The 15,903-nt window shown below is 39.5% G+C and overlaps 1 protein-coding gene, 1 long non-coding RNA gene and 1 pseudogene across 3 annotated transcripts in view; 1 reads left to right on the top strand and 2 right to left on the bottom strand.

Moving 5' to 3' along the window:
- ift172 (intraflagellar transport 172) overlaps positions 1–2,179 on the top strand; it is a 54,766-nt gene extending 52,587 nt beyond the window's left edge. For both annotated transcript variants that reach the window (XM_086264947.1, XM_086264948.1), the window contains exon 48: positions 662–2,179. In XM_086264947.1, the coding sequence (XP_086121073.1) occupies positions 662–751 (90 nt within the window). In that variant the 3' untranslated portion in view covers positions 752–2,179. The remainder of the gene's footprint in view (positions 1–661) is intronic.
- On the bottom strand, positions 1,802–4,414 carry LOC147313002 (nuclear factor 7, ovary-like; annotated as a pseudogene).
- A 7,319-nt stretch (positions 4,415–11,733) lies between these two features.
- Positions 11,734–14,715, bottom strand: LOC147313001 (uncharacterized). Its single transcript, XR_015125120.1, has 2 exons — positions 14,046–14,715; positions 11,734–12,736 (listed from the first exon to the last, which is right to left on the bottom strand). It is a non-coding gene; the product is annotated as an uncharacterized LOC147313001 (long non-coding RNA).
- Positions 14,716–15,903: the final 1,188 nt, after the last annotated feature.

Genomic DNA, 15,903 nt, shown 5'->3' with positions numbered 1-15,903 from the left:
GTAATTTATTGGATTCATTATAACTAGAAAAAAAAAACATAATGGTGCATGAGTTAGAGCTCAACACTTCTTGGCTTCTTATAACTCTAAATTGTATTTTACTGTTGATTATAGCATGTTTGTGTTACTTCAAGATGTTCTGCAAAAAATAAGATTGGCTGGGCACCACCACCAGTCATTAGGCAGTTGCTGGAGGCTGCTGGCTAGTTGCTAGGTAAAATCGGTCACTAAGAAGGCGCTAAACCAGAGACCTATTTGACATTGGTATGGTCTGCCAATTGGTCGCAGAATACATATTTTATCATAGCAATCAGTGGTTACTTGGGGCCACTGGCCACCAGCTAGAGACCAGGTCTGGGTGAATGGGGCTTTAGCGTTTGAGTTCACTTAGCAACTTCTAGCAGCTACTCATTAACTGACTTGGGAATACAAATTTTTCCCCTGCGACTGGTGGTTCACAACTGGCAAAGCATGAAACTGAGGCCTAACCTTTCTGAGTCTTACAATACTGAATTAGTTCATCACATTGAGAGAAATGAAAACAGTGGTGCTTATTTGAGTTTGAATCAGCAGATGAATATACATAGCATCCTTACCTCCCTTCTCACGTGTGTTTCCTGATGGGCTGTTGTTTGTGTTTCTCTCCTCCACCTCCCCACAGACCACTCACAGTCCAGAGTGTCAGGACGTCCTCGAGTTCATCAGGCAGTGGTGTGGCGGCCTGCCGGCGTCCGGATTCTCCTTCCACTGATAGAACGACCTGCAGCTCTGCCCTGTGCCTTTTCTTTTTATTACTCTGTTACACACTTTGAAACACCTGCTCTTCCTTCTATTCTTCCTCATCTTTTCTTTCCGCAAATTCAAACATTTCACAGGAAACCAACTCTTTTATTGTCCCCAGAACTTTATCATTTTTTTACTTTAAAAGTAGTTTCTAAGCCCAGAGGAGAATACACAATCCCTTCATTTCAGTTTAAACCAGTTCATGATTTTCTTCTTTAAAAGGCACCTTAAAAGTATAGTTAAACTGTTAAATGTTATGTGTTACATGTTATATGTTAAACCGTTGTATGTTAAACTGTAAATTGGTAACATGATAATAAAAGTACATATAAATGACTTTGAACCTTAACAGTTGACAATTTAAGAATTCAAGAAATATATTTAGTGCTTTTTTCTGATTCATTTTTCTGATTTCATTTCTCATTCATCAGCTAGCAGCCTGTTAGAAAATTGAAATGACTGAGAAATGTAGCACTTTGAGCCGATTTAGCAGTTTCTGCTCGTTTCTGGTCATTAGAGTAAGATACCAGGCTGACAAGAGTCAATAAGCATTTTTCTAACATTACTAGTCTTAGAATTTGACCACTGTCAGAGCAAAAGCACAAGATAAAAACTCGTAAGTATTTATTAGAATTCAGGTTCACATATTTCTGAAGCAACCTCAGAAAATCAGTAAGGAGCTCGAAAATGTTTCATAAAACAGCTAACAACAAAAAAAATAGACAGTGCTGAAAACACAGAAGAAAAAACAAAAACCTGTTCATATGCTCAGTGTGTGTTGGCCCCAACCACAAGCCCTTTTAGTTCCTGAGCAAAAACACACAAAAAAGTGATTTCCTGAAGCAGCTCTTGTGCTGTAGTTTAAGTTAAAAATGAATAAACTTTGTTGGGGAATAATTTCAGCGGCGGATTAATCCTTGTTTGGTGCTCTACTGAGAGCGGTGCAGAATCAGAACAAACTCAACATCAGAGCTCTAAAGCACCAAGGAATCCGATGCATCGGGATGAAGTGATGCTGTTTGCTTTTGTTTTTTCCACGATGTTTCATTTTTGTTATTTATTTTATCCTCTGACTGGTCAGTTTATCCCAAGGTGCAGTCACCATGGAAACACATATCATCCATCTAGTTGTTTCTATGTATTTTCTCATCATCAGAAGGACTTTGTCTCAGGTTTCCATCTGTGAAGGCTTTCTCCTGCAGCAGATATTACAATACTTAATAACCTGACACTATAATGCTGTGGCGGCGGTTTAGGACTGTTTAATGTCTGCGGACTAAATTGAGTTATTTTCTCTGTGAATGTTTTTCAGAGGCCAGTAATGTTTGGCAAAGCTTTTACTGAGTGTTCAATATGGAATATACTTTGTTTAATAAAGTTGCAATATAAAAATGTTCAGTGGTTTTCTAAGCATTCATCATATCCTGCTTCATGCTTCTTTGTGACTGTAATGAGTGGAACCACATTCAGCTTTATGTTAAGCCATTAAGATGTAGATTTAGCAATTTTAGCATTTTAGAAAGATAAAAACAGCTCATCATCTGAAGCATAGTTGATGTTGATTTATTTAGATGTAAAAGCCACTGTGGTGGTGTGCAGAGGCAAAACTAGAAAATATATGTCATTGTCCAAAGCCTAACCAAGCTAACTAGCTTTAGCTGATAACTTGGTACTCCACCATCATCCAAATATGGATATTTTGACCGTATCTGAGCGCAATACTAAAGGCTTTAAAATACTAGTCCACAAACCAATAGGTCATTATCCTCTCTGTTGGAATCTAACAGGTATTATTTAGTAATATTGTTTCAGGTAGTATCTTTAATAGGCGTTTATCACTTGTGCCTATAACTGGGAACAGGGCCTCGGTGGAGGTACATGAGTTGGAGTATATGAGACTGTCGAGATCAGAGAAACTCAGCACCCCTGTGTCACAGTCCAAACAAACTCTGATCCTCTTGATCCTATTCCTCACTGAAAGAACAGAGACTGAATTTGATGGTGAGGATGCTTTGTATTTACCTTTACAAAACTCCATTGTCCATAACCCAGAGTGCGAGCCTAAATGTCCTTTCCTTTTGACTGACTGGTGCCACGCCCAGGATCCAGTGTGAACTGTGTCCAAGTTCAACTTCCCAGCTGTGAAGTCCTGAGTTAAATCCCTGAGAGCCGAGGGTGATGCAGAAGCTGTCAAATCTCTCCGGGTTGTTGGGACACTCTACTGTCCGTCCCCGTTTAACACCACTCAGATCTTCAGACAGGTTGAGTCTTGGGTGGGCAGTGTTTGGATCCAGAATCACAGGAGTATACGAGCTGGCCTCAGCCATCTTGTTCAAGATGTTGAAGGTCAGATTGCCCAGGTGTTTGGCCTGGTCCAGCAAAACTCCTAGAAGAAGCTCTGGATCACCCATCAGGGGCTGCTCCTGGACCTGTTCTGCTGTAGCCTTTGTTAGATTATTCTGTTATTATATGTTACCTTATATATGTAATCAAAGTAGTTGAATTAGAATACTGCTGTAGATCACATTATACCCTTTAATATAGAGTGTGTGAGCTGTATGTAGTTTAGTTCTCATTATACTTTTGAGTTAACAGAACATATTCACATATTAGTTCATTAGATAAATGTGCATCACTCTGTATCCTTGATCTGCTGGGAATGTGTTACACTGTTTTCTTGACATGCTTAATTGTTGAATCATGAAGAGAAGGTTGTAAGCAGGAGACTCTGTGTCTAAAGACAGGGGAGATAGATAGACCACATTCCACACCCCCACCTTACAGAAAGCAGAGAAACAACTGCCGAGGTCATAACTTAGGCGCTGTAACAGAGAAAAAATGTGATGTTTTGGCTTTTACGACTAGCTGGGGGCCACTAGAGAGTATAAAAAGCTGAGCAACCCGTCACCATTTTGAGACATGTGCCTGACCCTCTGGTAGCATCTCTCCCGTCCGGACGTTGTAATGCTCTGACTGTTGAATTGTATGGAAATAAATGATTGTTGATTGAGCATTTATACACCGAGTATTGTCCCTCCTTCAGCCCAAAGATTCAAAGAATTGGGAGATTTCAACACCTTGTAGTTGTTTAAGAAGAAGGTGTCTTCAGCTCTCAGCTCCTCCTCTGTTGCTCTGATAATTTGCGAAAGAGCTGCTATCTCTCTTCTCAGAACGTCCATCTTCTCCTTCAGCACCTCACGCTTCCACCTTTCTTCTGCACTCACAGCAGCAATCCTGGCCTTCTCTTCCTCTCCTAGAAACTTGTGAAGCTTCTTGAACTGATCACTCTCCAGTAAAAAGGCCTCACACAGATTCTTCAGTGCCAAGTTGCAAGGTGGGTGTTTCTTCCCAGATATGCGCTTACAAACAGGACACTCGAGTGCTTCTTTCCTTCTCCACCATCTCCGGAGGCAGACTTTACAGAAGCTGTGGCTACAGGAAAGAAGAACTGGATCTTTAAAGATATCACAGCACACAGGACAGTGGAGTTTGGCCTCTGATCCGGAGGCCATTTTCTCTCTGAGTGAAGCCAAAAACACAACGAGCAGGTTGCCAAAAGTGTTTCGCTTAATTCTATAGCAATACTTCCCGTCGTGATTTCACTCGGGCTGCAGTATTCCAGTTTGGCTCCCTGTACCACCACCCCGCTCAGGTGCAGGTTATGTCTGGTGCGTCTCCTTCCAGTGGAAACATAATAACTTGAGTGAGTCAGAGAATGGGAGGTGCTTTCTCAGTGGTTTTCCTCTAAATGCTCAGCTGTAATAAACCAGGGGTGTATTTCATTCCTCTGTGTTAGCGTAATTGGTTTGATGGATACTGCCATTTTCCTTCAGGGCACGCTGACTCATGCTGGCAGACTGATCTTGGATCTCTTTGCCAGTCAGAAACTAAATACATTAAGCTCAAGAGTGTGTTTTTAGTGTTTTAAAGGTTAACGCCACCAGTTACAGATCATGAGGAGTAGGAAAGGTTTTTTGAAACCAGGGGTTTGGTTTAGTTTAAGAATAAATAAAATATAATTTTATTTCTTTTAAATGCTCAGTGTAGCACTATCCACTAACTATAATGCTAAATGCTAATTCTGTAGTACAAAATTTATATGTGCAGACATAGTTGGGAAATTTATTCAATTTTTAATTCCATTTTAATGCACTTCAGTTTAAAACCACAACAAAACCACAGCAAATGTAACCGTCAGATGGTCAGAATTTAGTGTGAACAGCATGAAAGCATGGATCCATCCTACCTACCTCGGATTAAAGGTTCAGGATGCTGGTGGTGGTGTGAGGATGTGTGGAATATTTTCTTGGGGCTTGTTACCAATAAAGCATTATTTAAATGTGACAGCTTATTGCCGTATGTTATTGCTGACCATGCCCATCCTTTTATAACCATAGTGTGAAGCAGGCCTACAGGACTGTGGTGCACTGACAGGAATAGTAAAATATTCATAGAAGTTGCACAAAAATTTGAAGACTACAGTTTTGAAAATACAACCGTGAGCATTTTATCCTGCACTTATTGCAATACATTATCAGCTAACTGTCAGGCTTAATTAGCAAGCTGTCTTCATATACCATATGGATGCACAGACACACATATCTGCTAATTAGCGCCAAGTAACAGTCTAATAAAGCACTCGAATTTCATTTTTTTATAAGCTTCTAAACATGTTTTTTGATGCTGTAAAGTTAACCATTTTAACACAGGAGTCTGTGGAGACTGCCTTATTTTTGGAGCCAACCTTAAGTGGCCGCTAGACAAATTGCAAGGAAGGCAACTGAGACTAAGAGAACAAAAACTAGAAACAGTGGCAACACAAAGAGTACTGAACAGAGACCACTGCAGTCAGACAGGGAGCAAAAAGAAACTGTGGAGTACATACAAACAGTTGAGCACCTGGATGATTGACACCAGTTGGGAAAGGTTCAGGGATTACAAAACAGACGAGGAAATGACAGAAACGGTGGCACATACTGTTGGTTTTAGACCTTCTCTTTTACTGCACTCTTCTTCTGAAGTTAGTTATTTCTTATATAAACACTCTTTTTCATAATTTTGAAACATTGCAGCAGAAATATGAATTTCCTTATGTTTGAGCATGCACCAAGAAATCCCAAATCCAAGTGACTTCTTCAGCCTCAGTGTCTGCAGGTTTGCCCAACCTTACAAACAGTACACGTGTATAATGACTGAAACTAGCACCATTGATGAACAATGGGCTGTGAGGTCAGTTTTTTGATCATTAATATTCAAACTGTCATTACCATTGATCAACAACCACTGATCAATCACAATTGATCAATGAGTACCATTCACAGAGAGTAGGGGAATGGCTGCAATCACAGCATTTTAAGATGGTGAAAGATGTACCCTTAGGCCCCCTCCTCGATTCAGAGACGGTCTTCCCCTTTTCACGTAAATGGCCTCCCTGACCTCCCGCTCAAAAAAGCGTTCCTCCTGTCCAGGATCAGCAGAATCAACTTTCTGGGACTTCAAATTTAGGTTTCATGAGTTCCAGCTGAGTTCAGTCTGGAAATCCAAGCTTGGTGTTAAACCTTTAACAACAAACAAATAAATCCTAGCACAATATGCAAATACAGATGTGCAGTATACAGATGTTTTTTTTTACCATGTTCATACCATAATTACCAAGCCCTTATATAGTGGGATGAAAAAGTTTGGGCAACCTTGTTAATACTCATTATTTTCCTGTATAAATCGTTGGTTGTTACAATAAAAAATGTCAGTTAAATATATCATATAGGAGACACACACAGTGATATTTGAGAAGTGAAATGAAGTTTATTGGATTTACAGAAAGTGTGCAATAATTGTTTAAACAAAATCACGCAGGTGCATAAATTTGGGCACCACAAAAAAATACGGTAAATGAAATCAATATTTAGTAGATCCGCCTTTTGCAGAAATTACAGACTCTAAGCACTTCCTGTAGGTTCCAATGAGAGTCTGGATTGTGGTTGAAGGTATTTTGGACCATTCCTCTTTACAAAACATCTCTAGTTCATTCAGGTTTGATGGCTTCCGAGCATGGACAGCTTCAGCTTTGTCACTGATTCCTGGACATTGGTCTCCAGAATCTGCTGATGCTGAGCGGAATCCATGTGTCCCTCAACTTTGACAAGATTCCCAGTCCCTGCACTGGCCACACAGCCCCACAGCTGATGGAACCACCACCATATTTTACTGTAGGTGGCAGGTGTTTTTCTTGGAATGCTGTGTTCTTTTTCCTCCATGCATGACGCCCCTTGTTATGCCCAAATAACTCAATTTTAGTTTCATCAGTCCACAGCACCTTATTCCAGAATGAAGCTGGCTTGTCCAAATGTGCTTTGGCGGCTCTGTTTGTGCTGTGGGCGGAGAAAAGGCTTCCTCTGCATCACTCTCGCATACAGCATCTCCTTGTGTAAAGTGCGCCGAATGGTTGAACGATGCACAGCGACTCCATCTGCTGCAAGATGATGTTGTAAGTCTTTGGTGCTGGTCTGTGGTTTGAGATTTTGGTATCAATAAAATGACAACAGTGCCCAAATTTATGCACCTGCCTGATTTTGTTTAAACAATTATTGCAAACTTTCTGTAAATTCAAAAAACTTCATTTCACTTCTCAAATATCACTGTGTGTGTCTCCTATATGATATATTTAACTGACGATTTTTATTGTAACAACCAACGATTTATACAGGAAAATAATGGCTATTAACAAGGTTGCCCAAACTTTTGCATCCCACTGTACATTCAACACCTTATACACCTTATACATTCAACTATTATCAACTACAGTCAGTGACATTTCATTATGGGGAGTCTTGACTTAAACCAGCTGCTTGTCTCCCTCTTTTAAAGGATCTTTAGAGAGATCTTCGGCTCTTCAGGAAACAGGATTATTCTGGTTCGGCTTATTAGGATCACACTCGAGAAAGGGTTTTAACAATGAGTCCTGCGTTTCTCAGCCTCTTTTATTCGTTTTTATTGTGAGAAGACTGAAAAGCAGCTCAGAGCTGTAAAAGCAGAAAGATTTGTTCATCTTTCTGACGTTACGTTTCTGATTAGTTCTCTGGTTGGTGATTACAAAAACACCAGTTTGTTTCTGCTGTTCTCTGTAAACATTGTATAAATCAGTAGTTAGACCTCAACATGAGTCTTTAGTTTAATTTAGTTTAGTTCATACGCATGATACAATAAATATCAGCTCAAAACTGGAAAAAACAGTCTATTGCTAAGATTCTTTCACAAAGGTTTACTGTGAATATGTTAAAATCAGCTTTATGTGGTTTTTTGTGTTTGTGTGTGTGTGTAGGTGTGTGTGTTTTCTTTTTTAATGTAGCTCAAATCAACCTACTGAGCTCCATATTTTTTGTTTTGGAGTAGCTTTGGTTCAAACTTATTCATCCTTTACTGGGTCTTGGTATTTGGATTGGTACTTATAAATGTTTCTACTTTGAGCATTCAAAGTGCTTTATTCTACACACCATTAAGAGCTTTCTATTACTGCATGTTCACTCTATGATGGATGTACTGGGACCCATTTGGACTTCAGTATCTTGCCAAAGGACACTTGGACATGGATTGGAGGAGAAGAAGCGAGCCCTCAGTTCTTTTTAGCTCCTCTCCCTTTAAGACCACCTTCTTCACAAACACAAGATTTAGCCTGCAGGTGGGTGGGGCTTCTATGCTATATAACTAGCTAATATGACCATATTAGGGCGTCTCACTGTTCTCAAATAATAAAATAAAATCAACAGAGCATTTAGAGGAGTTTGAAGCCTGAGCTTTTGGCTCACAGGAAGTCCCTACATCATTATATGAAGATTTTGCCATTTAATATGGAGATCCACAACTAAAACTGTGTGACAGAAGTTAAGGTAGGTTCTCATTAAATATATAAAAAATGAAACAAAAAGAATAAAGACAAAAACAAGGTCATTTTTTAAATTGTATTTTATTGTTTAGCATCTTCATAAGACACTCTTGGGTATCATTATGTCCCTGAGAACATACAATAGACAAACAGCACGCACAGACACATAACACTGACTGCTTTGAGATTATTTAACCACAGTGCTTGAACAGTTGATCCGAGTATATAAATCTTGCAAAATTATACCGCAGCCAACAAATAAAACACGTCTATAGCAGAAAAGTGCAAAAGCTGTGAATAAGGGTGGAGGGAAACTGCATCACATTGATTTGGTTACTTTTATTTAATCAAATGCGAAAAAAAAAATACTGGGATAAAAAGAATTCAGCCAGAGGATAAACTATAATGCAATCGTGGTGTCTTTTTCTGCAGTGCGTGTACATTAATCATCTGTTTCATCTTTCAGCTGTCAAACCCAAGATCTAATATGTGCTCATATAACACTCACAATCCATGCGTCCGTATTTTCCCACGTACATGGCAGTTTCTGAAGAAGGAGAAGGTTTTGTTTGTTTGTTTGTTTGTTTTTTACAGATATTTTAGCTCATCTAAGAAAAGCCCAGAGTTAAGCAAATTTCCAGTATAAGTAAAGTAGCTGTATGGGACAGAAAAAAACAAAAACGTGGTTCTTTAAATAATTTAACAAGCTGAAATCAATTTATTTGCAAAATTCACAGTCTGAAGAAAATACATTAAGATGCACCAGAGTGATTAAATTCACTCTCTGTGCATGTTCAGAACAGCATACAGTAAATATCCAGTGTACGACCTCCGTTCCCAGCAGAGGAACTATACATCCTTGATCGATACACTCTGTGTTTGGGGACAATGCATTAGTAAGTGATAACTCGGGAGACTTCCTGTCCTGCTGCTATCCTTGTCTCTACCGTGAATCAGAAAATCTTCACCTACATCCATGTAATGTATTCTCTTATTTCACACAGAGCAAAAAGTGCTTATTGGACAGCAATAATTATACAAGCAAGCATTAATTATACTGGGAACAAAGCCTGGAGGTGCTGGGAGTCCGTTTTTTTGTGCTGAAGTCCAAAAATATCCTTTTTCTATGAAAGATTTTAAGCCTAAAAATCTCTTCCTATTTGCATTACTTGCAGTTGCTCTGCTGCTGTTTTCCATCCAATATCAGAAGGCTTTATCCTCTTGTATAGTATTTATTGGCCTTGTCTGCATGTCAGAACCATAACAAATGAGACCCATGTGAAACACAGTTACTTTAATCACAATCCTGCAGCACTGAAGCAAAGCATGCCAGGGTGGATTCATACAGGCTGACAGGAAATTAACAGGAAGCACAGGAACACCGTAGCTGCACTTGGTTCTTATTAATATTACATGCTACATGTTATAGACATGCATGTGAGTGAAGCATACATTATTAAAGCCTCCAGCAGACCCGCTTTGTCCATACTTTTAATTCCATTTCGAATTTTAATCTGTAAACACAGGGCATTAATTAGTGGTGGGTATTAACCCGGCCGCTCACACCCTTTTCCATTTTTTTCAAATCAGTGCTTCCAATCTCATTTAAATCTAATCTCATTTTAGAACATAATTAATCAGATCTTTCAGTGAGGACATTAACTAGACCTGCATGTCAGACAGCTTTCAAAGTCTCAAAGACTACAAATTATAGTGGATTTCTTAGGATTTAGGAGGCTGATGTAAGCGAGACGCAACAGAGCAGCGATGGTAATGAAAGCAGAATGAACTGATGTGTTCTGCTGATGTTAACGAGACATTTTAAGTGTTTATCTCGCGTCTTTCAGCGTTATCTCGTTCATTTAATTAGTTTTTGAGGATTTTTCCTTTACCTGAAGTTGAGGATAGAAATGATCTGGTTGGATTTAGGCCTTTGTAAATAAAACTACTGACTAGTTTGATCTTGAAGTTCATTATTAGTGAGCATTTAATTGGGCACAATCTCTGGACCAATCTCTGTATATACTGATTCTTTGAATGCTCACTGGTGGTTGGCATTCAGTTACAAAATATTAGTCCCTTCCTGCAGCTCCCCATGGTTGAAATGGTCCTAATTCTGCCAGCCAGTAGAAATAAATGTCATTTCTCAGTCTAAACTGGGCCAAATCTGCACATATAATACTACTCCAAATTTGGCACATGTGAGTATGCTGATATTTAACCCCAATTGGCACAACTCAGCTAGCTACAAATATGACTTTTGAAAACAGTTGCAATATGTGGCATTAGACACTTACAATAGCCTGGAAATGATAGCACTTTATGATAAACTGTATTTAATCATTTAATTTGATAGGAAAATCAATTAATATTACTCTCTACTTATTTCTACTCCAGTTTCTCTGATTTCCAATTGAGATTAAAGGCAAAAAGCACTTATTTCAAATCTTTTGATTCAGGTTTCGGAGAACAAAAGCAGAACCGTAGACCTATCCATCCACCCCAACCTCCTCCTAATACTGGTGCTATAATACTACACACAGACTAAATATAAGCTCATGTAATTCAGACACTAGAAGGCGCTGTCATAGTTAACTCTTAAATATGGATAGGGTTGTAACGGCATGAAAGAAAAATATGAGGACAATCTTATATCTAATAATTTTTAATAAAAAATAATAAAGGAACAAAAAAGTCATTTATATATATATATATATATATATATATATATATATATATATATATATATATATATATATATATGTATGTGCACTAGTGGTCCGTGGTGGTACTGCCGCGTCTTACCCAGTCTACCGTCAAGACAGCCATGTTAGAGAAACTGGAAACTGGAAATGCATCTTTACATCTTTGCATGACATGAACAGTCAAATAAGTGTTTGTAATGGCTGATATTTGGTTGCTCTCTTGGCATTCACCGCGTGCCTTAATTGTATGGACATTTAAATCAAGGTCCGCTGTGAACACGAGGAGTGACAACCCATATTTCTCTTATTCCCCTTTGTTCTCATCTGACTCACAACATCGTGATTTTGTACAGTTTTCATACATTTATTGCTTTTTTTTTCAATGCAGCTGTGGTCTTGTGCACCTCGCTTTAACGTTTCCAGTGAGTCCATTTTTACCACTGTTTTTCTTTTCTTTTTTTCCCCAGCACTGCTCTGTCCTACTAGAGCTTTCTCTGTCCAGCTTGACTGAATCACTTCCACTTTATTCCCGTCCTTATCTGTCTCAGTAGTTTTTCTGCAACAGCAGCACTCCAGAAAATAAAATTGCTGCCAAGTTATCAAGCGCTGAGGGGGTTCCTCTTTAATGTATTTCTATAAACAGATAAACAAATTTCAATATATTGAGCTTGTAAATCTCCCATGACACTCAGTGGGCTATAAATGTATTAAATATCAATATAGTGAACGCTTTATTGTCACCGTTGGGTTATATTGACTATGACTGCACTGATTATTTATCATGCCTCCGCATGCTGCTAAAACTGCCTTACAAATTGAATACAGCTGATCAAATTACACTGACAGCAACATTTATGATGATATTGGTGCTGATTGTACTAGATATTGTGAATGCAATCTATTGACAGCGTTATAATACATTATTGTTAAAGCAAAAGAGTGGTTCGTTACAATAACGGCAAGGTTTTTTTACTCAGCTCTGCTCCTCTGCAGTGCTTTGTCTCCTCCTGCAGTCCACACACAGAGAGGCAGCTCAGGAGGACCCTGTAGTGGTCCATGCATAGGCGTAAATGTGACTGTGTGTGCATATCTTTCTTTTCCCTGAGATGTAAATGGGTGCAGTGTTAGAAGTGGTTCAGTGACAATCAGTTTATCCGCTGTGTATATGGACAGTTTGCAGATTTTAGCCCTGTGACTAAAAATTATGTCAAAATCCATCCAAATCATTTGAATATTAATCGCTTCAATCTCCTCCTTTGGCTTCTAGCATACTTGAAATAATGTCATCTCTACTGGTATTGTCATTTCATTGGCTTAATTTGGCAGAAGTTCCACAAAAAGTGTCATCTGAAGGATTTCTGGAGGCCTGAAAAAAAAAAAAGATTAACATTTGTTCAATGTAAAAAGATTTTTTTTTTTACATCATGTGACCTCCCTCTGTTTTTTTTCTTCACCCTGTTTTTGCTTTTTAGTTGCGCTGCATGCAACAGTAATGCATCTTCAGCTGCATTAAACGCAGACATGGTGCTCACTGAAATTGATTGACCGCATGGAGCAAGTGTAAAAATCTCTGCAAATTGATTTTCATACCCCCGGATGAGTGGAAACCAATAATGGCTTACTGGAAGACTGGAGGGGAAAATGCATTTGGAAGAGGCCAAAAAAATAAAATAAAAATCTAAAATAATACAGTATATGTGTAAAAAGTATTGCAGAGATGTGCAGTTTTAAATCATTAAAAACACGGCAGCACTGCGGACCATTAAAGCATCATCCTCCATTATCCGGCAGCAGCAGCAGCCATAATGTACGTTCTTATACAGCACTGCATTAGTGACACAGCTGCAGGGGAGGAAGCTGCTGCTGCAATTTTACTTCTCATCCCACATGAGTACACCATCCTGTCAGCTAAACAGAAAAAAAGAGGAGGGGGGCAGGGGGGCATCAGGACATGTAGCCTCTTCTTTTGATTTGTGCAGATGAAAAGCAGCAGCATCAGCATCATCTGTGCTGCTCAGCGGCTCTCCGGCAGAGAGGAGGACCCATCTGCAGCCTCATTAACCGCTGAAATGCTAATGACCCAGATAGCTCATGTAGGCTAAAACTGCAGAGAGGAGGGAGGGGGTGGATGGTTGCCTTTGTGGGGGTCGGGCGTGTGTGCGTGCGTGTGTGTGTGTGTGTGCTAGAGCTTATATTGAACATTTTTAACCAATACACGACTGCAGGCACCGAATAAGTCAAATTACAGTCTGTAAAAACTGGTCTAACAGACAGTAAAACACAATAAAGATTTCCGTTTTTGCCTTTTTCCAATTATAACATCAAATTTACCAGAAAACACCACGGCCTGCCAGAGTTAAATATTACATCTGGTGCAGTATTTGTGGATGGATTTGGGCGTGAATGCAGAATTTGGCTCTTTTTTTCGCAACAGAAACAGAAAAAAAGAGAAGTTCCGCAGAGCACGACAGCACACTGCGGCGTTCGCAGGAGCAAAACGCAGATGAAAGGGTTTTTAAACACACACACACACACACACACACACACACACACACACACACACACACACACACACACACACACACACACACACACACACACAACGCCTATAATACCTTAGCTTTAAAACGAACAAATGTGCTGTAAAAGTGTGTAACACCGAACAACAACAATACCTTTCAGCGGCAGGGTGCAGGATAAATGGCGCAGGTATCTATTTCTTTTGCCATTACAGAGCACGTTCTTATTGTTTGATGTTTAAAAATAAATAAATAAAAAGGCAGCCCAGACCTCCATTAAACACACCGACTCTTGAGGCTCTGTGTGCCCGGTGAGAGAACGATGTAAACCGGCTTTATTTGCAGCTTGGTCCGCGGTCCTCTTCTCTGGAGGTCCTCCCAGGGATGGGATGCTGAGGATGCGGAGGAAGCGGAGGGATGTTGCGAGGGATGCGGAGGTCGGACCGTCCTTCTTCTGCACACGAGCTGAATAGGCGGTATTTCTCTCTCTCTCTTTCTCTTTCCAGAGAACACTCTTTAAAGTACAAATAGTCCAGACCCATAAAGAGTACAAGAGTCAAGCAAATATCCCGAACCCATCAAAATCAGGTTTTGTGCGTGCTGGGTGCAGTCCGTGTAGCTGTACGGCAGGATGGAGGGAGAGAAGTTGGGCGCAGTCAGATGGAGAGAGGATAGGGGAGGGGGTGGTCCTCTGAAAGAGAGGGAGTCAGATGAAGCCGGGTTTTTACATCCTCAGTTTCAGCTTCCAGCTCCGTCCTCCCTCCGCTTTTCATCCGCCCCGTCCTCCTCTAAGAAAGGAGGGAGGGGGGGAGTGAAAGCATCTGCCTCACCAAACACACCGAGTGAAACAAGCCCCACTCCATCTGACCATAAACTGTCATTAATTTAATCCAAATGGCTTCAAGGAACAATGCAGCTAGCCTCTGTGCTAGTATACGGACACCCAAAGCTACATTTTAAATGATGATGTAATTCCCAAACCAGGCGCATTCATCAGCCTCTGCTCTCGTGTTTTCAGGCTTGCTGTGAGAATTTATAAACTCGTCTACAGAGATTTGCTTATTGTACTTGAAATAAGCAATGACGACGGGTTGCATGGAGTTCAACAAAGGTGCAGGATGAAGCAACCAAACCGGATATAGCTTAGAAAAATGAAAAGGTGCCACGCTGAATGTGTAAAGTGCTCACCACAAAGCCATACCACAAAGTGTAGTCTTGTAATAAATAAATAAATAAAAGTGCTTTGTGATTATCATGTAGAATAATGGGAAATAAAGCCGTAATAATTTAGTTTATTTTGTTTTATTTGTTAAATTAGTTAGTAAAGGCTTTTATTTTTACATTTTCAGAATCAGAATCAGAATACTGATTAATTATAGGATTAATACATTCATATTAGAGGAGATATGTTGACATCATGGTTGGGTATGTAATTAACATCATATTTACCAAACCATTCAAGAAATAGGTTGACATTTATAATTATATACCTGTTTGATGACGAGATTTTTGGTAGAATTTTGAATGGCCTCCCAGCTGAGATGCACAATAAGAAGGTGATTGTAGAGCTGCTGGATACAATTTTCTCATTTTTGGTGCTCAAATTTTCTTTAGAGGCTACATAAACACCATTATTCACAAATGTTCAGAATTTCCCCCTTTATTCTTCCCTTTTCTGAGTATAAATAAAAGATACTGAGCATCTCCATTCTGTGGCTCCAGCCTAAAGTGATTGGAACAACAGGGATAAAAAACCAAACCAAAAAAGTTAAATTAGATGACAGGCTCTTTATGGATGAGAAAGCAGTTTAATTGGGTTTGCATTAAACAGATAAAGTATTGATTTTTGTCTCTGTGGTTGAGTTTTGTCAGTGCTGCCATCATGAAGACTGGCACAACTTTTTTTCCCCCTTTATGTTCAAACAAATTCAGCCACGATCCCTGCCTCAAAAAGTCAGACAGGGCAAAGTTCGAGTACGAATGGGCCCCTGCCTTCTTTGCCCCCACCTGAACC

The sequence above is a fragment of the Aulonocara sp. 'chitande type north' Nkhata Bay genome, linkage group LG15 (assembly GCF_057382095.1).
Source record: "Aulonocara sp. 'chitande type north' Nkhata Bay isolate Kocher_YH1m ecotype deep benthic linkage group LG15, A_spYH_male_GT1.1, whole genome shotgun sequence".
Lineage (NCBI taxonomy): Eukaryota > Metazoa > Chordata > Actinopteri > Cichliformes > Cichlidae > Aulonocara > Aulonocara sp. 'chitande type north' Nkhata Bay.
The sequence above is the reverse complement of the archived record's forward strand: the minus strand, read 5'-3'. Positions and strand labels throughout refer to the sequence as shown.